General features: G+C 50.2%; 1 protein-coding gene across 1 annotated transcript in view; it reads right to left on the reverse strand.

The window, feature by feature from the left end:
- Positions 1–1,197: 1,197 nt before the first annotated feature.
- LOC109461409 (E3 ubiquitin-protein ligase PDZRN3) overlaps positions 1,198–24,281 on the reverse strand; it is a 146,627-nt gene continuing 123,543 nt past the window's right edge. Inside the window, 10 exon segments of the mRNA XM_074312195.1 lie at positions 1,198–2,392; positions 2,557–2,846; positions 2,848–3,001; positions 3,004–3,307; positions 3,641–3,757; positions 4,707–4,808; positions 6,409–6,471; positions 7,505–7,603; positions 17,404–17,491; positions 19,774–20,021. Of these exon segments, the coding sequence (XP_074168296.1) occupies positions 2,043–2,392; positions 2,557–2,846; positions 2,848–3,001; positions 3,004–3,307; positions 3,641–3,757; positions 4,707–4,808; positions 6,409–6,471; positions 7,505–7,603; positions 17,404–17,491; positions 19,774–20,021 (1,815 nt within the window). The 3' untranslated portion in view covers positions 1,198–2,042.

Here is a 24,281-nt window from a genome sequence, read left to right on the forward strand (position 1 = left end):
GAACCCCTCTGCTTGACTCTGGTGTTACATGGTTGTTTAGGTGGGAGCTCTGTCCTGGAGGTCACGTAGCCCCTGCCCACCTTTAATGAGCACACAGGAGGGGAGCCAAGCTGGTTTCCTAAAGAAATCCTGCACTTAGATGCCCTGCAGCAACTTGTCTCATCTGACTGGCGTCTGTCCTCTGTGAGACATTAGCCAGGAAGATAGGGGCCGCGTTGAGTGCTGGGGAGGGGGCGCTTCTCCTGGGAGCCCAGGGCCCAGGGCCGGCCACTGGATGCTGACCTTGGAGAGGGTTGGAAAACAAGGCTCTGACGGCCACCCTGTGCGGCACTTGTCCTCGGAGGCTTGGTTAGACTCATGTAGCGGACACGATTATCTTTGCAGTGCTCGTTCCGAAAGAGGAAATGAACAGACATCTTAATAGTGAGGACTAAGTATTTCAGTGTCTTATTTTCATTAAGTTGCTTCATTACAAGTGTGACTACTAATGAGTCTCAAGATTTTGGCCCCAAAGGAGGAATTTTGGTGAGAATAGGTCCTGTGGGAGGATCTGTGTGTGAGGTGCCTGGCGTCACGGTAAATGACACCCTTCCGAGTCCCATTTTTTTTTTGTTTTTTTTTTTTTTGTCTTTTGTCTTTTCAGTGGGTATCATGGCTGAAATTGTTGTAAGCACTGTAACTAGGGAATGCTTTTAGCAAATTCATTATTTAGGGTCCTGGACTTGGAGTCTGAAAGATACCAGTTTTGAAGCCCACCCACTTGGGTGACCCTTGCTATTCTATGACAATATTGTGTGATTTTCAGATGCATCTTATACATGGGCAGTTGGGCCACGTCAGCAGAAATGTTTTTATTACTGACAGGCAGTAATGGTTCCAAAAGACCAAAGAGATTTCACTGTGGACGTGACCCTGATTGATCAAATGATTCACTGCAGTTATTCTTGCTTACAGGCCACTGTGCTGGGTGTGGCTTTCTGCAACACGGCCTGTTGGAATGCAGGATTAGACGGTGAGTTGGATTCCTCATTTTTCACTGACAAACCTTGGTTTCACATGTCTTTGGGTTCCAGGCAGAAAGAAGGGTCGGATGACCTGAAGGTCTCATATTCTTCCAAGGCAGGAAAGGAACAGACATTGCAAAAGGCTTTGATTTCAGAGACACCACTGGAAAAGGAGGAGTCACATCAAACCATATCAAATAGAAAATAATTTATTTTAACTTCATTTTACTTCATGTTTGCAGCTACTCATGATTTTGTGAACTTGCTTGTACAAAGTCTGTCCCTTCAAATCTCCACAGCAAAGGTTTATTTACTACAATGACACTTAGAATTCCCCAAACCGTCTCCATCCACAACGTTCCTGTACATGCACATTTTTCCAACGGGCTGCACTGTTTGCAAACATGCTTTCAACTTCCATAAAGCTACATGATGCCCGGCTTTCTGTTTAAACCTTTCCACTCTCTTGGGAACTTTAATCAGGAAAATGTTTAGAGTTGGAACACACATTGAAACACTGCTGGTTTGGTTATGTGTATCAAATCGTTAACCAGTTTGGTGGTTTTGCGTTGAAGCCCTGACCCAAGTAATATATTAATGGTCACTCATATGAAACACATTCAGCAAAGTAACATTACAAAATAGAGTTCCATTAAAAATACATACTGGCAGTTGTATCTGTGTTTTCCGCAGGACAAAAAGCGTTTAACTCTTGTATATGAATATAGTTTAAACAAATTTGTGAAAGTATGCTTAATAAAAAGATCTTTTGGACATTTAAACGCTGCATGTAAAAGGTAACAAGGTAAAAAGTACCAGCGCTACTTGAAAAAAGCCCTGTGTGTTAATAGTACCTTCCAAGACAGTTACGGGTGGTTTCTCTCCGCTCACGGTAGAGCAATGACCCCCAAGGTGCAGTCTGACTATAAACACGACCTTATTTCTCTTCTGTACAGAAACCTGCCGCTTTGAACGAGGCAAGAGCGTCCACCCCAACGAGCGCATTCGCTATGTACACGCCGCGCACGTGCGCGTCCGTCACACTGTGGTCACCGACAGGAAGCAGTTGGCCACCCTGGTGCCGTCCGGGGACTTGGCGCCGTGAGTCAGGAGCTCCTGGATGGTCATCCAGTTGTCCAGGATCCTCCTGTTCCGCCGCTTCATCATCTTCTTGTGGCTCAGCTCCAGGATGCTCGGCTCCTTGCGCTCGTCGCCGGCCAGCGGCTCCGGCAGGCAGCCCGGCCGGCTCTGCAGCAGCAGCGCGCGCCGCCGCCGCTGCTCCTTGGCGCGCACCACGTGCTGCTTGCGCTCCTCGCGGCTCCAGTAGCGGCCGAGCTTCAGCTCGCTGGCCGCGTCGTCGTCCGTGGTGGCGCCGCTGCGCTCCTCGCCTCCGGCAGGCAGCCCGGCCGGCTCTGCAGCAGCAGCGCGCGCCGCCGCCGCTGCTCCTTGGCGCGCACCACGTGCTGCTTGCGCTCCTCGCGGCTCCAGTAGCGGCCGAGCTTCAGCTCGCTGGCCGCGTCGTCGTCCGTGGTGGCGCCGCTGCGCTCCTCGCGGATGCGCAGCGCGCGCTCCCGCAGCAGCCGGTCGCGCACCGGCCGCTTGGTGATGTAGCGCGAGCCGTCGCTGCGCACCTTGACCTTCCACTCCAGCCGCGGCTCGGCGGGCCCGGCCAGGCTCGTCTGGCTGTGCGCGAACTCCACGGCCGAGCGCTGCTGCACCAGCTGCATGTAGCTGCGGTAGTGCTGCGCGTGCGCGGGGATGTGCGCGTGCCGGTAGGGCGCATGCGCCGCCCGCCTGCGGGCCGCCTCGGCGGCGTCGGGCGGGCGCGGGCCGCTGGCGCTGGGCTGCCGGGCCGCCCTCCGCCGCCCTGCGCAGCGAGCCGTCGGGGGACGCGTCCGTCTCGCCGGTGTTGTAGGCGCTCGAGCTGTCCTTGTCGCCGCGCTCGGGCAGCTCGGTGATGTCGGCCAGCGCGGGCCGGCGGCCGTCCGCGCGTGTTAGAAGTTGCGGAAGCCGCTGTCGGGCAGCATCCAGGCGGCGCGCCGCGCGCGCACCAGCCCCAGGCACTCGAGCTCCACGCCGCGCAGCTCCCGGCTCAGCCGCCGCAGCTCCGCGTCCAGGCCGGGCGCGCGGCCGGGCTCCTGTGCGGCCTCCGGGCTCAGGGCCCGCTCGCCGCTGTGCTCCGGCTCCGAGCTCTCGTCGTTGCGCGTGCTGTCGTCGGTGCGGCCCACACCGCTGTCCTTCTCGTGCTGGTTGGACAGGATGGTGGCCGTGTCCGTGGTGCCGCCGTCTTCCTCGTGCGCCTTCTGCACAAGGGAAACGAGCGGCGGTCGGAGTGGGGACAGGGCCACGTACCCACCTGCGCTGGCACCGCCCAACGCGCCTGACCCAGTGGGGGGGGGCAGAGGGAGCGGGTGGCGCCAAGCAGCTCAGGCCGATGGTGGCCACGAGCTGAGCTCGGGAGTGTCGCGCCCGCGCCCCTCGGCGTGTCTGCGCTTCGGGGGCCACACTCTCCGTGCGACTTCGGCTCTAGGTGACTAGAAACGCGCCCAGTCTGCCTGCGCGCCGCCTTCCAGGCGCTGCTGCCTGACGGTCGTCAGTAGGGACAAGGGGCTCGGAGGGCAGGGGCGGCCCCTTACCTGGGGGAGCATGCTGGCCGTGAACTGCATGGCCTGGTGGTGCTGCTCCTCCAGCATGTCCAGGTGCAGCTCGTCCAGAAGGTCGTTTCTGTCATCGTCCATCCAGCCCTCGTCCAGCTGGGGAGAAGCGGCAGCCAACATGCCTCACAAGACAGGCCTTTGCTTTCATTTAATTATGTATTTTAAGAAAAGACATTTCCTTGGGAAAAACATTTCTAGGGCAACACGACTTGTTTTGCTACGTGTCAGAAAAGGAGCCCACCCCACGTCAGTGTCTGCCCATTCATGTCCACGGGTGATGCCCCTCTGTCCACCTCCGCTAGAGTCAGGCCAGGTAGAATGGGTCCAGCCAGCTGGCCGCCTGCTCCCGCCCGCACTGAGCACAGCAGCCCCCCTCCCCCATAAAAGAGAACTATTCGGGGCTCCTTGATCTACAGCCCAAGTGCCAAATGTGGCCTTTTATTTTCATTTTTAAATAAAGTTTATTGATCAATGTTTCATTAAAAAAATAAACATTGTATTACGTTTAAGGTATACATCATATATTCCCATAATGAAATGATTAGACAAGCTAATTAACATCATCTCTGAGGTACTGGTTTTGTGTGTGTGTGTGTGTGTGTGTGTGTGTGTGTGTGTGATGAGAGCACCTGAAATTCACTCTTCTAGCCAATTTCCAGTAGTCAGTACAGTGCTATTAACTGTTGTCACCACACTGCACGCCCCCTGCACTCTGCAACTGTGAACAAGACACACATAGCTCGGCTGGAGCACCTGCCAGGCCCCAGGATGTCACCTCCGGACGGTCATGACCCTGGCTGTGTTTTCCATCCCATAGACTTCCCTTCTCCTTCACTACATCCCTGCATTAATGAGCCTGCTGGGCTGCCGTCAGCGCCACCTTTAAAGGTTAAAGCAGAAAATGTGCTGAGCCCCAGCAGTTAGACCACCGTCTCAGGGTGGCACACTGCCTTCAAGGTCGGATGACACCGGGCGGTGTCCTACAGGAGCATGGGCTTTGGTCTAGAAAGTCAGACCCAGCCTCATGGGCAAGAAGCTGACTCACCTGGAGTTCGGGCCTTGCAATGAGCAGGGAAACACTCTTGTGTTCGTCACTGGTCAGGAGAGCCACGGCCTCTTCCCGGTTCTGTACCTCCAGCCCATTAATCTGAAAGACAGGAGGTGAGGGGTGGACAGTGCATCAATCAGCTCATGTAGGACCACTGTGTCCTGCTGCAGGCCTGTGTCTGTCACCCACTTGCAGCACAACAGAGAGAGCTTCCATGCAGCATGTAAAGAATGCTGATGTTGGTGCAGTCTCTGGCCCAGGAGGGGACCCTGTGGGCGTCCAAGGAGAGTGTAAAGTACAAGCCATGAGAACAGGGGTGGCTGGGACCCCAGGAGGCAGCACTGGGCAAAATCACAGTGTGGGAAGAAGGGACATCTGTGCAATTTCATCAGGCAGAATACTCAGGCAGGAATACAAATGGAGGTAGTAAAGCATTATTACAGGTATTTTCCGATAATACGGGTGAAGAAGCAACAGGTCTGATGGGAACATTGTGGAAGTTGAGGGGAGAGAAGGAAATGGAATTACGCAAGGTGGTTTGTATCCTCACTTGGGCATTTTTTTAACTTCTTTAGGTAGGACAGAGGCCAGTGGGAGGGACTCTCTCGCCATCACACCAGATAACCCTCTTGCAGGATTTTTGCTCCTTTTCCTGGTCTGGAGGTTTCAGTCCCAGAGTGGGCCATTCCTGCAAGGGCCCCAGGGATGCTCCCACTGAGCTGGGGGAGTGGGGGTGAGCCTTCCACCAACTCCTTAAACCAACAGTCAGCAAAGCGGTGACTCCACCATTTGGGGTAATGGATCTTGGTGACCAAGGAGAAATGGGGTCACTGAGGCCCAGTGGACCCAATGGAGCACAGAGGGCCCTGTCGGGGACCCAGCGCCTCCCTGCCCTATAGGACATGTAACTGGAAAACAATAGCAACCAAAAACGGCAGCACGGCTAAGAGTGCAAAACCTCAGGAGTGAAGCTGAAGGACAGCTGAGGTCTGGGTTGAAGGCTGAGGAAATTGGAATAAGCAGTGGAAAAAAAATCAAAATCACTCACAGTGAGGACTGGAATGATAGCTATAAACAAAGTGTGTCGGAAATGAGAAGAGGCAGAGCAAAGCCTGTGGGACACAGTGAACCAAAGAACCTCGATTTCTGTGAGTTGAAAAAGAGGACCCGAGAGAGAAACGGTCTCACTTTGATGTAAAACAGCAACAGAGCTAGAGGGAAAGCAAGTACCCTGAGAAGCCATTCCATATAATGCTTAAGTGCCGAGTCACAGAATTTGAAAGACTTCTGATCCATTTTGCTAAATTTGCCAGAGATGTTCCCATTATAAAGATCAGACCAAACTTGAAACACTTGGCCCAAAATTAATCCTTGAGAGCACTCTAAATGAGTCTGGTCCACAAGTCACATCGTTGGCAGGCTTAGACTCACTCGTGTGTTGTCTTTGGCCCAAAGAGAGTTGAAGAAAACGAGGTGAGCTGGCTCATCCTGTGGGGTGCTGGGCAGCAGCTCTCCCGAGGGCTCCCTCCCCACTTTGCCTCAGGCCCCAACACGCCCTGTTGTGCGTCACTGTCCAGAGTCCGTGCTTCACTTGCTAACTTGTCCGGCCTGTGCTCTTCATCTCGAGAGCTGTTATTGGGACCAGTGTGAGCTTTAGTGATGGGCAGGGGACCAGGCCACCGGTCAGATGTCGACTCACCTGGATAATGCGGTCTCCTTCTCGGATGCGTCCGTCCTTGGCCGCGATGCTGTTAGGATCGATCTGAAATACACAGTGAAAGTGTCAGCACCAGGTGGGTAACTCAACATAACGACAGTAACGGCATTCCCTGAGACACATCTGACACTGTCATGCTCGTCCCTATGGTTTTGTTCCGTACAGACAGAGGAGACTCGGTGTCATGCAGAGACACAGACAGTGATGGATTGACTCCTTCCGAGCTCTGGGGCCACAGCCCTGGCGGGCCGTGTGTGGCAGGCAGCAGACTTCGGGCACAACACTGCGTGTCCAAGTGCGACGAGGAACATGCTACAGGGCAGCTTTCATTACACTGACTGGCAGCCGTGCCTGGATTATTTTACCAACCACTATTAAATGTTGGAAAATAACTTGGAAATGGAATGCAACTGAGACAAGTGGGCTGGACTACAGTAAAGATGCCCCAAAATGCAGCAACAACAGGCCAGCTGAAGCTTGGTGGACCAAGTCTGTCCAGAGGGTAATTATTAAGCCCAGCAGACACAGCTCTTGGCTCATCCCATAGAGACAGAATTTATTTCCTGACACCCTTGGGGTTCCATGCTTGTGAACATGGGGTGCTTGGCACAGTGTCCACACTGCAGTTAGCTGGAAGATCAAACAGCCTCCAGGTATGTACTGTGAAGTTGCACTTTACATATATGGATTCAACAATACACACTCCACCAAGAGGAAAAGAGAGAAAGAAATACTTTGAAAAGAGTAAGATTCCATCCACCACGCCAGCCAGTGGACCTCAGATGGGAAGTGTGTGTGTGATGGTCCCTCAGGCTGGAACACGCAAATCATGCAAATGGCTCCATTTTCTGGCCCATTTGTAGGCTTCTGAAGGGCAATTTCACTGACTGTGCTGATATTATAACTTAACCCCCCATTAAGGATGGAACTCCATGGAGTGTGATGAAGGGGACAGAGAAATTTGTCTGTCTCTTCCCAAAGAATTCTCAGGAAGCCAGGGTTAAGGTTGGTTAACACATGAAACAAAAGCACGTCTTTTGGTCTTGATATCATAGTTATAAGAAACTGGCCTCCATACCTCGCTTATGTAAATGCCTAAGTCGTCTTCGTCATCCGTCCGGTAGCACACAGTGAGGCCCAGCTTATCCTGGCTGTTCATTCTGTAGAGATCCACTTCCTGACAAAGAAAGGCCATCCCCAGTGAGACTCCCGTAGGCGGTGGCCACAGGGAGGACTGCAAATACTTTATAAATATTTTGTTTAAATGATGAACTGAATTTCTTGACAATCAACTATGGAGAGTGGTGAACTTACTAAACAAAAAGTGATTATGGACCTGGGATCAATGCCCAAGGCATGTCTGACCTTTCAGTCAATATAAAGTCATTTTGAAAATAGTTATTTTATTGATTCCCTCAAAAGAAAAATTACCCATATGTCACTCAGCATCAAGACTTCTGGGGTAGGGGGCTTTTAAGAAGCATTCTTTCAATGTCTGCCACAATCAAGAATATTTCCATACACCAAACCACCCAGCCATTGTACTATAAATGTTTCCATGTGTTTGGTTAGATTATTTCACATTGTTTTGCTTTAATATTCACAAACAGATCACACACACATCGACCCAAGAAAGGAGGGTAACGTGACTGACTATGCAATGAATGCTTCCCACAACAGCTGCGATACAGGTTTTGCACTCCCAATTCACCCTTTTGCAAATCAAATTCACCCCTTTGCACTCCCAATTCACCCTTTTGCAAATCAAATTCACCCCTTTGCACTCCCAATTCACCCTTTTGCAAATCAAATTCACCCCTTTGCACTCCCAATTCACCCTTTTGCAAATCAAATTCACCCCTTTGCACTCCCAATTCACCTTTTGCAAATCAAATTCACCCCTTTGCACTCCCAATTCACCCTTTTGCAAATCAAATTCACCCCTTTGCACTCCCAATTCACCCTTTTGCAAATCAAATTCACCCCTTTGCACTCCCAATTCACCCTTTTGCAAATCAAATTCACCCCTTTGCACTCCCAATTCACCCTTTTGCAAATCAAATTCACCCCTTTGCACTCCCAATTCACCCTTTTGCAAATCAAATTCACCCCTTTGCACTCCCAATTCACCCTTTTGCAAATCAAATTCACCCCTTTGCACTCCCAATTCACCCTTTTGCAAATCAAATTCACCCCTTTGCACTCCCAATTCACCCTTTTGCAAATCAAATTCACCCTTTTACAAATCAAATTCACCTTTTTGCAAATCAAATTCATCCTTTTGCAGATGAAATTTCAACACAAAAACATTTTCTTATTCTTTGTAATAAAATAAATCCAATGTTGTTAAAATGAACATTTTATTGCATGCATTTAATAATAAACATAAGATACTTATTTAACATCAGAAATACTTATTTACTTATAGCTTCATCACTTCTCCTGCCACTGCTCACGGTATTTTCATATACATATTAATAAAATAATTATGACAATCTGTAGGAGTAATAGTTGCAATGGAATGATTAAGAACATCTACTAAATGTTCATGGCTTGATGGATAAACCAAAATATTTCTTGTGCAGAACTTAATTTTTGAAAAAACTTCTTCAGTGGGGTTCATCACTGGAGAGTATGGTGGTAGGAACAATAAAGTATATCTTGTCTGACCAATGAGATCACATACCATGTTTACCCAAAAATAAGACCTAGCCAGACAATTAGCTCTAATGCATCTTTTGGAGCAAAAATTAATTTAAGACCCAGTCTTATAGTAAAATAAGACCCCGTATTATACAGTAGTACCTCAGTTTTCGAACGTCTCCGTTGACAAACATTTTGGTTTACGAATACCGTAAACCAAGAAGAAAATGCTTCGGTTTTCGAACATGTCTCAGAAGTCGAACATGTCACACGGCTTCCGCTGAGTGCAAGATGCTGAGGCCTAGCTGTTAGCTGTTTTCGAACGTTTCAGAACTCAAACGGTCTTCCGGAATGGATTACGTTAAAAAACCGAGGTACCACTGTATTATATTATTATATTATATTATATTCTTATATTATGTATTATATTCTTACATTAAAAACCCGGTCTTATAGTAAAATAAAACCAGGCCTTATATTAATTTTTGCTCCAAAACACGCAGTAGAGCTGATTGTCCAGCGAGGTCTTATTTTCGTGGTAACAGGCTAATTCCTGGGTTTTGTAGAGGCTTACATTGTCCAAAACAAACCACACTTTCTCCAAGTTATCTTCATCCAATTTCTGCAATAACCTCTGAAGAAATTCCCAAAAAATATTTGTACTGTAGAACATGCAATTACTTCATGCCACACCATTCCCTGAATGTTTATTGCTGCAATTAGAGAAACATTTCGTCCTCTCACCATTGGCACAGTAACATGATCTGGTGTATTACATTTCGATTGCACCTTCGTTTTTAAAAAATTAAGTTCTGCGCAAGAAATATTTTCGCTGATCCATCAAACCATGAACATATAGTAGATATTAATCATTCCGTTGCAACTATTACTCCTACAGATTGTCAAAATTATTTTATAAATATGGATATGAAAATACCAAGAACAGCAGCAGGAGAACCGTGTAGATGAAGCTATAAGTAAATAAGTATTTCTGACGTTAAATACGTATTTTATGTTTATTATTAAATACACGTAAAAACAAGTTTAATTTTAACACTAATTTAACATTGGATTTATTTTTATTACAAAGACTAACAAAAAGATTTTTGTGGAAAAATTGGATCTGCAAAAGGATGAATTTGATTTGCAAAAGGGTGAACTTGATTTGTAAGGGGTGAGTTTGATTAGCAAAATGGTAAATTAGATTTGCAAAGGAGTGATTTTTTTTTTGGATTGCAAAGGGGTGAATTTGCTTTGCAAAAGGGTGAGTTTGATTTGCAAGAGGGTTAATTTTGAGTCCACAGGGGTGAATTTGCATTTCAAAAGGGTGAATTTGAGTTTCAAAGGGGTGAATTTGATTTGCAAAGGGGTTAATTTGATTTGCAAAAGGGTCTGGTCTATTTGATTTGCAAGAGGGTGAATTTGATTTGCAAAGGAAGGGGTGAATTTGATTTACAAAAGGGTGAATTTGGATTTCAAAAGGGTGAATTTGCTTTGCAAAAGGGTGAATTTGATTTGTATAGGGGTGAATTTGCTTTGCAAAAGGGTGAATTTCGACTTCAAAATGGAGAATTTGATTTGCAAAGGGGTGAATTTGATTTACAAAGGGGTGAATTTGATTTGCTAAAGGGTTAATTTGATTTGGAAAAGGTGAATTTGATTTGCAAAGGGGTGAATTTGATTTGCAAAAGGTGAATTTGATTTGCCAAGGGGTGAATTTGATTTGCCAAGGGGTGAATTTGATTTACAAAAGGGTGAATTTGATTTGTAAAAGGTGAATTTGATTTGCAAAAGAGTGAATTTGATTTGCAAAAGAGTGAATTTGATTTGCAAAAGGGTGAATTTGATTTGCAAAAGGGTGAATTTGATTTTCAAAAGAGTGAATTGGATTTGTCAAGGGGTGAATTTGATTTACAAAAGGGTGAATTTGATTTGCAAAAGGTGAATTTGATTTGCAAAAGAGTGAATTTTATTTGCAAAAGGGTAAATTTGATTTGCAAAAGGGTGAATTTGATTTGCAAAAGGATGAATTTGATTTGCAAAAGGATGAATTTGACTTGCAAAAGGGAGAATTTCATTTTTTACTCTAGTTTTTGTCAATACTTTGATTGATAGATATTTGGAGCACTGTTAAGCTATAAAAGTAGACATTAATTAGTTCATGTTGCTACTGAAGAGATGACTTTCTGTGTTTTCTTTCCAAATCTGCCAGTTTCTCCTAACGAATCTGTATTACTTTTATAACTAGAGAGAAAACTTCTTGGAACAAAATGTCAGGTTGTAACCAAAGAGGTTCCTAAAACACTTGTTTTAAAATATTTTCGCCTGAAGCACTGATAGTTGATTCAAGGACCATGTCTTCTTACACTTTCCTTACTGACACACTTTAGATGCTGCCATTAACCCCACATATGGGTAGCAAATTAATAATATACCACCCCTAAGTCCTGCTTGGAATTGTGTTCCCCACGACCCATGGTGGTCCAGGCCCATATGACATTTTGCACAGGAGAGAAGAGGTGTGTTTCCAGTTGCTGGGATTCCAGGAATACATGTCCTTACTGTCGCACAACGACGTGGGCCCAACACTTTAACTCCCATTGCAAATTCTCCTGGGGGACACGCATGGGGACAGTCACATTCTCACTTCGGCTGGATTTGACTTAAACCTTGCAAAGATGACATTGCATCCTTGATGTGGACGAGAAGTGCCAGCCTGGCTGCAGCAGAGGCACGCGTGACGTGTCAGGGCATGGGAGCACATGTTGGAACAATGCCCCCAGTCCCAGCTGGCAGTGGGGTGCAGTCTGAGAACTTGGTCTTCAGAGCAGATGTAAGGACGGGAGTGTGGCCCCAGTGCAGGGCAGTCCTCTGGGAGCAGCTGTCGCTTCAAAATAGTCTGGTTTTAAAAGAGACAAGTGGTCCTGGGTGAGCAGATTCGGGCAAAGCCCATTTCGATTCATGAAGCAAAAGGATGTCTGGAGTTCAGGTACCCATGTGATATCGACAGCAGATGGGAAGGCGTAGACTTCAGTGTTTTCTCGCATCGTCTGGATCTTCTTTAGATCTTCTTTAGAACTCTGAACCAAAGCGGGGAAGATCTCTTAGAAGGCACACAGAATAACTTAAGGGGGCCACTCAGTGTCCGAGGGTGGGCCAACGGGACACGCAGAGCTTGGCTACCGATGGTTAAGCACAGGGCGAGCCATCAAAGGTCCTCAGAAGCTCCTGACAACCCACAGTGTACGAGCTGCTCCTTTCCGGATCTGTAGAGCTCATGCCAAGTTCACAGGCAGCAGGCGCCGAATAGTGAGGGGGGCGGGGAAGCAGTGTCTGCCTTACGCTCACGCACAGCACCTGCTCAGTGAGCCCGAGTGAATGCGCCTGAGTTCAGGCGGGAGACAGACCTGACTGGAAGGTGGGCTTGGTGCCGCTTCTCTGCAACTTTTCAGCTATTCTACAGTCTTACATATAACCAGACACCGTATCTCGGGCTCAGTGGAAATGACAGCTCCTCAAAGTTATTGGGTGTTTTGTAAATTCTCAGCTTTTCATCCTGACTCTGAGCTGGACGCACAGCCCTACACACCACAGAAAGCATAGCGGCTGTCAATGCATATGTATCTGGGATGATGGAGATAAGGTTTCAAGGCCCATTAATCACAGTGGCGTGAATAATGCACCAGCATTCTCTGGACTGCAGCTCGCACCATGGTGTCCTGTTGCTTACTATCTAGATGGGCTGCTGGATAAAAATGAACAACTAAGCCTGACATTTCAGATGGAACTGAAATGATAGTGCAATTAAAAGAATTAAGGGGCCATTCCACCTAGACGATTCAAGCTTTCTGTTTCACTGGCAGCCACTTTAATCAGAGGATTCCCAGAGACTCCGATGGCTTATCTGCCTCTGCGAGGACTGTTCACTGGAGCAAAACTCTTTACTTATTGATCCAGGACTGTTGTACACACTTCTTTAAACATATCTTGACGCTTTCTACCGCTATGCATGGTGCTATGTGGGGTGCAGAGATGCCTCTAAAAAGACTGCATTTCCCTTCCTAGACCTTAAATTTGGGGTAGGGTAAGAAGGCACCTACTCCCTCATTCAACAATATTTACAGGGGGCCCACTACACGCCAGGCTCTGTCTAGGCAGGAGGAATGCAACAGAGCCCAGCTGTCCTGGAGCTTGGATTCCACTCAGGGAGCCAGACAATAGGTAGGACATGGCACTGTGGGGTCGGGGTGCTTCACAGAGAGGGGCCCACCTTCTCTGGAGGTGACATACAGACAAAAAGCTGAGCTAGGCTGAGCTGTGCAAGGGTCCAGGGGAAGTGCCACGCAGGCTGAGATGGGAGCAGGTGGAAGAAACATTAGCAAAGTCCCCACGGCACCCGGAGAGTGGTGAGGAGCTGACTCAGTGAGCGCAGGGCTGGCCAGGGGAGGTCTGGGATCGGGGCTGAGTGGTGCCTCGACGCTCAAGCATATGTTGACTGGTTGGGGCCCGTCATCCCCAGGACAACCCAACCCCGGTGCCCTGCGCAGGTTACTCTGTGAAGCCAGGTGGGGAGAGCATCACAGCCCCTCTGAAGCTGCAGTCCTCCCTGTCCTTTCCGGTCTGAGTCACGTCATCAGGATCCAACACCGGTGACGGCAGCTTCGCTCCTGCCTACGGTGCTGCCAGTGAATGAACTGGAGATTCAGACCATAGACAAAGGAAAAGGCTTCTGTCGGACGTCTGTTTTCTTTGTGACTTGTCTGCAGATGCAGAGCTGGTGTTCAGTCCCCAAAGGCTTCTGGGTAATTACTTGGCTGCTCAGCCCTTGGGTGTATGTGGCACAATCTTCTTAACTCGAGCAGCTCCACAGTAACAGGCTTTGACACCCACGGAAATAAGGTCCTTGCGTGTGCTTTACAAGCGAGGGCACCTGTTCTCTGTGCCTTTGCTTCCAGGACATCCCGACACACGCATGCACGTCTCCCTGACGTCACATCCATTTTCTGAAAGGGGCAGATCCTGGTCTTCTCCAGCTTCGATGGCAAGTGGGGAGTTGAGACTGATGGCCTCACTCGAAACAAGCTGCTGCTTCTAGCCCCAGAGTGGGTAATCACACGACGGAAGCTGGCACAAAGACTGCTGACTATCCTAAGAAGTGTTGTGGGAGCAGGGTGATGGGTATATGCGTCTCCCCGAAAACTGGGTCCTCAGCACGGGGGTCTGTCTGGAAACCTTGAACTGCCGAGGCTACCTCTCAGAGATATAGCTTCAAACGGGGCACTCCTGGAAGTACGCATGGCCACTGGCCCTCCTGGAGAGTTGCTACGGTGCATCTCAGCACAGGGCTCCGGACAGGCCGTCCCTCCAGAACCACCAGGTCGCTTGGTTAGCAGAAATCACCTGGTGACATCTATAGGCAAAAGGCCCATTGGATTCCTGGTGTCACGTGACGGCCGTCCTAAAGAGCCAGAGATGGGCAACAGCCATGTTTTTGTTTTCGAGGAGATGAAAGCACCTGCCTAACGGCCTGCTGGCTGCTCAGCCTCGAGAACATGAGCCCCTTGGGGGCGGGTGACATGCTGATGTGCATTTCTGGCGCCAAACGGCACCTTTAGTGGAACGTGCTTAGCCAAAGCTGCTGAGCAGGCACAAGAGGAGATGCACGTGAAGCTTTTGACATCGGCGTCTAAACAGAAAACCGACTGATTTTCTACATAGTTGATTCTTGGTCTCTGCTTTGTGTTCATGAAAAGAACGAAGCCTTAGCTCAGTGCTGCATGCCTACAGGGGCCGAGGCCTTTCCAGCTCTGCGTGACAGCGTGGGTGACATCAGAGGCTTGGAGGCACATGTCTACACTACAGTGTATCAAAGTACACTGTCACCGAATATCACTGGCCTGACCCATGGCGAGAAGAGCAAGTGGGAGCTCGGACTCCTGTACCTGGGCCCTTGGCCTCTAGGGCAGGGCTCCTCGGACGTGACACCACCTGTGGATGCTGTTAAAATGCAGACTGACCTGCAAGTCTGAGGCTCGGCTTTGCGTCACTGCCATGTCCCAGCGATCCTGCTGGCCCCGCACACACCAGCAGCAAGGCTCTAGGAGCTGCGTGTCCCCCCCACCAAACATGAGGGGTCCCGCTGGTGCTCACTGAGGAAGTTCCCTCGTCCACAGAGAAAGGCTCGGTTGAGGCTGGTCTTCATGCTTCCTTCACTTCCTTCGTACTACCTAATATCCTTAGAACAGGACACGGAGCCGGAGGCAGTGGAGAACCGGCCCCAGGCCCCAGGGTGTAACAGCGAGGCCTGAGTCCACTGTATTTAACTGTGTGGCCGCACCTTCTGTTCATGGCAACTGATGCTGATTTCCGCCTGAGGCAGTGGTACAGTGTTTCCTTTAACATAAATTTGTCTTATTTCAAATGAGTTAAAGAGAACTACAAAGCAAACAATGGCTTGGCTGGTATTCAGATATGACAACAAACTGTAGGGCAGAATTGGGTCAAATTGCAGAGAGTGGGTCCTCAGTGGCCCTCCAGACATGAGACAGGAGCAGTTTTCTAGGGAGAGGCCATAACTGCCATCGGATTCTCAAAGGTGCTGGGAACTGAAATGGAACTTGGACCCCAGGGCTATAACGTCAAGTTTAACTAAAGACTTAAGATGTATAGTCTACATACTCCCATGAATCTAGCTCCTGAGAAATGGTGGCTGTTTAAAGATGCCGACTTTGTCACATTATAGTCACATTAAAAGCAGTGTTGTCCTGCAGAGATTACAGCCCTTCTTGCAAAGCACTGCTCCAAAGAACTCTAGACTCCGGACATGTTAACAGGCACGTGGCCGGAGAGAAGTTCCTGCAGCAAATGACTGCGTCTGTCTGGGTAACTCTGCCCCGTTTCCCCTCCCCCTGGTCATTTACATGCTAATTTACACATTCAAGATTCTGAATGTCCTGTAGGAAAGAAATCTGTTTACTTCTGTTCAACCTGACATCTCCTTGACCTGGAACCCCCTTTGCAAACCCCGTGTATTAACACCTTGGAGGACTAGTGCCCTGGGGGGGTCACCGGTGGCTCCATGAACTAGTCCTGCCGTTGGGGAGAAGGCACATTGAAAATAACAGGCAGAATCTTTAATCTTTTGAAAGGCACAAGGCTGCATTTCCTGGGGCAGTTGTTGGAATGCAAGTGCCCTGGTCCATGGACAGCAGCCATCTATACGTTAGAATAACTAGTTTCCGTTTAGACCATATGCACTAGAAGAAATTCACATTTTCAAAACCATGTCATCGTTGGGTCAGCCATGGCTCTAGTACCCAGCACGGGTGGTGAGTGAGCGGCCAGGGAAGGGGCATCTGCTTTTACTGATTGTCGTCTTCCGTTTTGGAACAAAAGCTTGGTGACTTTGAGGGAACGCTTGAGCTGTCTTCTACTGTTTGTGTCCCTGCAAAGGGACCTATGCCACTTGAGTACTTATCAGCCTCAGAAGTACGGCGCAGTGGCCCAGATGCCACAATGGCTGGCCATGAAACTGAGATTGTTAGTGGATTTTGATTGTGCCGAAACATTTACCTCTCAGTATCAGGTAGCTTTTTAAAAGGCACCCTATTACCCTATTCTGTAAAGTCAGTTTCCAAAAAATGCTCTCATACTTTTTAAAACACACTGAAATATGAAACAGCTTTCCCACAAGTATGAATGATCCTGAAAGTTGATTTCTCTCTATTTTCTATCACTCTTACTAAAAGGAAAATGAGGAGTAGAAGTCTGTGAACTGGTATCCTCTAAACACTGCACATCTCAGAGGCCGGGGTGACATTATACAGCAGCTGGAATCCTGAGTCATTTCTGGCCTCAAGTAACAGAGAGGAACGGATTGGTTTCATTCCTCCAAGATCAGTGTCAGAAAAGCTTTACAAGGACCCAGTGGGTGAAACCCCCTGCTGTTGGGTGTGGGCAGTGTCAGCTTTAACACTGGGACCTGTTCCTGAGCATCTGCATAGAAAGTCATGACAAGAGTGATGGGAGGAGCTGACACCCATCAGGGGATGTGCTGGCGGGGGCTGTGACGTCACCGGTCCTGCAGGGCTTTCTACCCTGTCTCCTCAACAATTTAAATAAAAAGCCCACATTTCTGCCTTGGGATCTGATCATCACGTTCTGCGGTGGAAGGGAAGAAAAGCTCCAATGCCTTTCAAACAGCCGGAAGTGGTTCTTTTGAATGAAATTCACCAAAAGCAGGTATTTCATAAGCATCCACAACTCCGTTCACGCGTCCTGAGCGCTTGCTTTTCCTAACGTGAGCCCCGCGCTGAGCCCAGGGCGCGGTCCTACCTCCAGCTCCAGCTCCTCCCTGTCCAGGTCCTGCTGGGCGCCGCCGATGTAGTCACTGGGGTCGTAGTATCCGTGGGCACAGGGAAGCCTGCAAAGACACGAAGGACCGTGAAGGCGCCGCCTGCTCGCCACCCTGACGCAGGGCCTGCTCACACTCTCTGGTCAGGACCTGCATCATCACGTTTCCACCACTGCTGACATCGGCTGCCCAGAAGGGGTCAGATGCGACCAGCGGTGCTGTTTCCAGTGACCAGTCCAGCTGCCTAGCCATGCGGGTCACCATGAGCAATTTCTTAGTCTGCATGGGGGACAGACTGGCATTTACCACTTGCTGCTTCAGTTACATTGTATCTGTGAGAAAAAGGCAACACTCAGCCTGCTGGGACTGGAAAGCCGGCTGGGACCACACTGCCATGCTGTCTGTCTTCTCACACTTTTTTGACTGCGTCCAGAAGAAATATGTTTGTTATTAAACCCAGTGTGCACATGCATGTCTTGTATCTACACACACACACACACACACAGGAGAGGAGCGTGGGTCACTTCAGCACAACATGTGACAGTTCACAGAGCCCGCCACCTGCCTGGACACACTGTGACTGAAGCTAGGAGCACAGGCAGCGGAAAGGTGCCAGCCGGGGAAGGAAGGAGAGCTGGGCACCCAGACCTGCTTGCCCCAGAGATCGGCACAGGGTCTGCCTGCCTGCACTTGGCTTTGCAATGACAGATCAGACACCAGTGCTCGTTCACACGACGGCTTTCCCGTCCCCAGGCCTGCGCCTGCGCGTACAGGGCTCAGGCTGACGGTGCTGCTGGGAGGCCTGGCTCGCAAGCGTCAGCCACACCCCCTTCATGTGTGCACCTGCTGCTGACCTTTCACCTGGCAGCCAGAACTGCACACGCCTGACCTCGCGACTCTTCTGACATTTCTCAAGTGCCCCTCGGGAAAAGTCATGTCAAATGCACTAGACTTGAGAGGAAATTCGGGGTCTGGCTTCTAAGAGGCCCGTCACTGTGGCAGTTCAACACCTGCAAGTCGGGAGCAGCCCGGAAAGCCTCATCAGTAAGGAGAGGCAGTCTGGAAAGTAACGTCAGGGAGCGGGTCGGAATGGTCATGCTCGGTGACTCGGCCAGTTCCCTACAATCCCAGAATGACACACGGTGTCATGGCTCCGATCTGGTCGTCTGCTGAGCAGAAGTGGCGCCTGCACCGTCAATGCACAGGCGTGAGGGACACGTGAGCACACCGTCTGTGCACACTGAGGGGCTGTCTGACCACACTAGCTCCACTTTACAGGCTGCAGGTGCAGCTACACTTACTCTGTAAAGCTGAGCAGCCCTGGGTTCCAATGTCAGTTAAGCATGAAAACCACGGGTGAAGGGTGAGCTTTTGTGTGATGGAGACACAGGTCCCCCCAGCTCCTGAGCTGCTAACAGGTTTCACTCAGCTTCTCCCGAGGCGAGGAACTGAAAATGCCCCTGAAATAACGCACCGAGTGACTCACCTGAGCCAGGAGCAAGATGGGACAGACAGGAGTGAGTGACATCAGCCCGAGGCTGAGGCCGGAAGTGGACGTCTTGCCTTGAGATGTGCAAAGTCCCATGGGGAAGGCTGCACTGGCCTGGTCATCCTTTTAACCCAGTGGCCGACCGTAGAGAATTTCTCGCTCTTTTTATCGTAAATATTTCACATCAATCACTAAACTAATGACAATTGCTGCATAACACAGAACATGCTGAACACTTTCCATGCTTTCTATCATTTGATCCAGCACCCCTATGTGGCAGGTACTACTACTGTCCCCATTTTAGCAGAGAAAATAAAGTCCAGGGGAATGAAAGCACGTCAACCCAGGGGACGGCGATGCTCGAGGGCTCTGGGCTACTCTGTGCAGTGACGGGCTGTGTGGTCACAGGGCTGTTTAACGGGAAGGCGGGGCTTCCGCGTGCGCTTGCAGACCCCAACGTGGGTCCAGGGCAGACGTGAGCCCCCCAAGAGCAGGGACACAACCAGGCCCTCCCTCACCTCTTTGTTTCTAGAAAGAGCCACCAGCAGTTCCTGTGTTCCAGCCTCAGAGCCTCCATGTGGCCAATCGTGGTGATGACATTTTATTCTGAAACAACTTTTACGACATTAGGAAGTAATTTTGTTCTTAGAATATAATTTGAATAATTGCTCCAGGGTTATCATGGGCTAGTTAATGTATCAGACTGGCTTTGTGCAGGACTCAATTTATTGCCTCTATAAACAACAAGGTTGGAAGTGGGTGACCTGGAAAAAGCTGTGAGGCGGTGAACTCTTCTGGGCACGTGGACGGAAGCACCAGGTCCCCACACTTCTCTGCCACACTCGCCACACCAGTCACTTACCCCTCGGCCAGGAGGTAGGGCTCCAGCACGGGTGGGGCGGCGGGGGCCACCTTGGCCAGGGCCATGATGTGCTCGAAGGTGATGTCGGTCTGCGTCCCCGTGTCCACCAGCTGCGCCTCGGGGGCCGGCGTGCACATCCGGGCCCGCGGCGTCCTCCTGAGCACCTGCACCACAATGGGCTCCTGCGCCGTCTTGAAGGCGTCCACGGCCTGCTCGTGGGTGGCGCGGGACAGGTCCTTGCCGTTGACCTGTGGAGAGACACGTGGGGGGAGGAGGAGGGCCAGTTAAGCAGGAGTCTGGCTCAGCTGCTAAGAGGAAGGACAAGTTGGGGAGAGCAGGGCAAGTGGGTGCTCTGTAAGGTTTCCCCAGGAGCACGGTGGGGGCGGGTGAGTGTGGAGATGGCAGATCAGGCATCAAATGATACATCTCACAGTGGCACTGTCTGTACCGCAGTGTCATCTTGCTGGCGAGACAGAAGGGCAGCCCGAGGCTCAGCACCTTTGTCAGGCAGGGCAGCTGATTAGAAACTAACCACATTGTTATGGTTCATGGCGGGTGTTTTTCCAGTGGGTGTCAGGGGACATCAGTTTTGCTTTTGTGCATGCAATATCAAGTTCCCTTTTTAAGTGAATTCTTTTTTGCTTTTCTTTAAAAAGCCAATTGGAAATATTAGTTAAATGATGACGCAGGCATAGGTGGATAGGGCCGATGACAGAAAGGACCTCCAAGGGCCGACACGGGGGGACAGGAGCTGGCGGAACGGCAGCGCCCGCTGGCACTGCTCCTCCTCACAGCTTCTCAGCATCATCCCGGGCAGCTGGTGGCACCGAAGGGTGTTCACCTCCCCTCCGACAGCTTCAAATAAACAGCATGAGGTGCCCTTGGCAGTGAGTGTGGGTGAGAACTTTGGGAGTTGTGTCCAGGGCCCCCACCCCCCAATGGCACAACCAACTATCACAACACGGCCGTCGTCAGGAGACGTGCATGAGGAAACAAGGCAGAACGTTGGTTCTAAAAAAGGAAGTCACTCCCAGCCACCTGGGGTCCAGCTGTGGAACTCACTCCCCCCCACACAGCAAAGGACCACGAGGTTCCGTCCCCATGGTTTGCTGATGTCCAGTGCTTGCACTGCACAAACGAAACACGGCATAGGGGTCACATCTGCAGAACAAGTGTCTGCAAAGCCCTCGCATCTCACATCTTCTCTGGAGAGAAATACAGACAAATTCGTGTCCCATAACAAAGGACCTGAATCCTGAATGTAAATCGCGTAGATCAGCAGTCCATCCGCCCCCTGTGCATGCTTCTGTGCTCCTGTGTAAGTGTCAGAAGGAGACCGACCCTTCCCTTCGCCCACATCAGTGGGCGCCCCATGGGGCTGCAGTGTGCATCTGAGTGGCATCAGCCGTCAGGACAGGCACTTCAGGCTGACAGGAGAGAGGGGCCTCTGCCAGGGGTTCTGAGGTCTTGTTTTTTCCTAGCAGAGGGCACCAGGCAGGCGCGGCCCTCTGCTGCCCGTGGGCACCACATGTGCGGCCTGGGCTCCTGGGACACACTGGGACCACGCTGGGCGCCGCTGAGGCTCACGTGACATACGGAGGGACGCAGAGCACAACGTGGGAGAACTGGGGTCTCTGGTGATATCACTGAGCAAATGAACTAACTCATCTTGCAACGTCTTAATCCCAAACTTCTTGTCACACTCAGCACTACGTTCCACGTACTCCAGGCCATTCTGATCCGGACCTGACCTCCCCACTGCCTCAGACATCCCAGTAGCTGTGCTCTCACAGATACCCTGTGACATCTTATTTGTTCCTACAGACATCCTTCTACCGCCTAACAGAACCAATGATAATGCTTTTCTGACTGGAAGTGCGTTTTCATTGGCTCATGTTCATAGAAAAGTGATGGTTGTTTTCCTTGAGTACATTCTGTAAACTGATGCCAGAACCGCTGAGCGGGTGTTTCAATGGGGCCTAAATGAAACGTGACGGCGCCCCCTGCAGTCAGGGTAGGAAGGTCCCTGGAGAAACAGTTCCTGTGTCTCAGTGGTCCCGAGTGACCCGTGGTGGGTGATTCAAGGAGCTGACACAGTGACCCCACAGCACCCACCCCTGAGCCCACAGGGGGCCGGGGACCCTGGGGTGGGAGCTGTGGACTGCCCTGTCATCCTACACCAGAACGTCGCCGCCGCTTCTGGCTGAAGGCATAGAAAGGCACTGTCACAGCTGTGCCCGATGTTGCGGTGCCAGCTGCCCAAAGCCGGGTCCATTTTATTCAGACACAGTTTGAGCAAGCCCTCCTCTTTCTCACAGCTCAGCGATGAGGGCACAGGAACCCCAACTCTGGGTTCAGGCCACGGTGGAACCTCGACTGTGGGCTTTGGGCAATGAAACTATTCTGAGTCTCAGTTTCCTCATCTGCAAAATAAAGGTAATTCAAGTGTTGGGGGTTTACGAAGCTTCTGAGATAACCTATGCCTAGTGCATAGCATGCAAATCCTAAGAACTTACTAAGAAACCACTGCTAATGGGGAGCCTACAGCAGGATGGGCACATTTCCCCAGGAGAAAATAATCTATAAGTCAAAGAAGCAAAATGCAACCCAGTCAGTGGCCTCAGGAGCCGTCTGGACCCTGAACGGCGCCCGGTGCATCTCCTGCTTCTGCTACTGCGTCCCCGTTCACCTTCTCAGTCCCGAATTTCTACGGGTCGTCTGGGGCATAACAGACAAAGGGTGCCGGACGTGCCCCTGCCGCACAGCTTGACAAGGTACTTTAGGGATCGTTACATCCTCTTAACAGATGATGAGACAAGGCAGTTACCGGCCCAGATGATCGACTGTTGCAGCCAAATGTGTTTGGAATTACCTTGTGCACATAACACTTATGACACTGTCATCTGGGAATCACATCCCTGAGAGACGCAGCGAGGTGACGACTCCGCACACGCCGCCAGCCACCCGAGAACACAACCTGTATTGTGGGATTAGCATCACATCTACATTACACAGGATGGAAGGGTGATGGCTGCAATTACAGACGAGTGCTCACCCGGTGACGTCTGGCCCGGTCAAATTCAATATCATTAACTCGCCCAATTGAGCAGATTGCTTTGAAAACAGTTTATGCAGCTCTAAAACCAAGTGAATGGAGTGTTTTGGAACAAGAAATGCTGATTGCGAACTTTATCTTTATTATAAATGGGGTGCTTAAGTTATTCACCTAAGGCTCTGGCTGGTCCCCCATGACTGAGGTGCAATTATGGTAAAAATCCAATCAGTCTGTCTCGAGGCAAACATCACAGCCACAAATACGAGGTGACACTAGGGACCTTAGGGAGGGCTTGTGCCGTAAGGTCTCCTGAGACGAGGCGATCGTGCTCAGGGCGCGCGAGGAAGACTCCCTCTGGAACCCAGCTTGCTGCTCCTGTGAGGCGCCCACGGCCCTTTCCCACATCCCGAGACTACCGCAGAGCTGGGGGCCTGTCCCGTGGGGGTGCATTTCAGTGACACCCCACTTGTCCGTGTCAGTCATCCAGTCCTCCAGCCAGTATTTTCTGTGGTCACTTAGTGAGACTTGTTCCCGCCCTGGCTGATGGGATGCCACCAGGGAGAATTTCTTGGGGAAAAATGAGGCCACAGCAGATTTAAACCACTTAAGATGTGGTCAGATAGAAGACACTGTGGCAGCATTTTACCAAAACCGCGAGGGAAGAACCTGAGCTGGCGGTGGCCGGCCTGCCCCCGGGGACTCCGCTGCCGGGCTCACTGAGCCCATAACCCAGGGAGGCCTGCTTGTCCGTCTCCCTGGAAACAGCAAGGCTGAAACGATGGTATGTACACTCCGCATCACCTCTCAAACCCGGGGCCCGGAACCCTGCAAAGTTCCCCACAACTTAACTGCAAGTAGTTCTGGGTATGTTTTAATACAGTATTTGAAAAAGACAGGCCATATGCTCTCCAAATTAGAAAATAAGTATCCTTTATGGGAAGACATTTGGTTTCTGAGGATCAGCGTCTCACGTCACCTCTATTTCTATTAAATGTGCAAATGACCCAGTCTCAAGAGCTAATGCAGTTTAAAAGCCAGTCTGCTATAAATTGTGCCCTGGATAAAAGCCAACTTTTATAGGGTGCATTTCATTAAATTCTGTAAAATATCACACCTGTGTTTTCAAACTAATTAAAGTTGATATTCCACTGGAAGCAATTGGCAATGAATAAACTGTATACTGAAAAGCAAAAGGTCTTAAGCCCTGATGAAGGTCGGATAAAAAAGGAATTTTTGGCGTGACATCACCAAGATGGCGCTATAGGTGGTTCCTGACTCTTGGGGTGAACTCAGACAGGGGACTCAGCAGGTGCACAGCTGCCTAATGAGTCCTCACATGGGGAGTTTCGCTCGCCCTACAGCCTGGTTCGCCCACATCCAGGCAAGAAGCTGAGTCACAGCCCCATCAGCTGTGGACAGTGCCTTCCCACCCACCTGACCAGAAGAGCTGGTT

This window comes from Rhinolophus sinicus, linkage group LG10, assembly GCF_036562045.2.
Source record: "Rhinolophus sinicus isolate RSC01 linkage group LG10, ASM3656204v1, whole genome shotgun sequence".
NCBI lineage: Eukaryota > Metazoa > Chordata > Mammalia > Chiroptera > Rhinolophidae > Rhinolophus > Rhinolophus sinicus.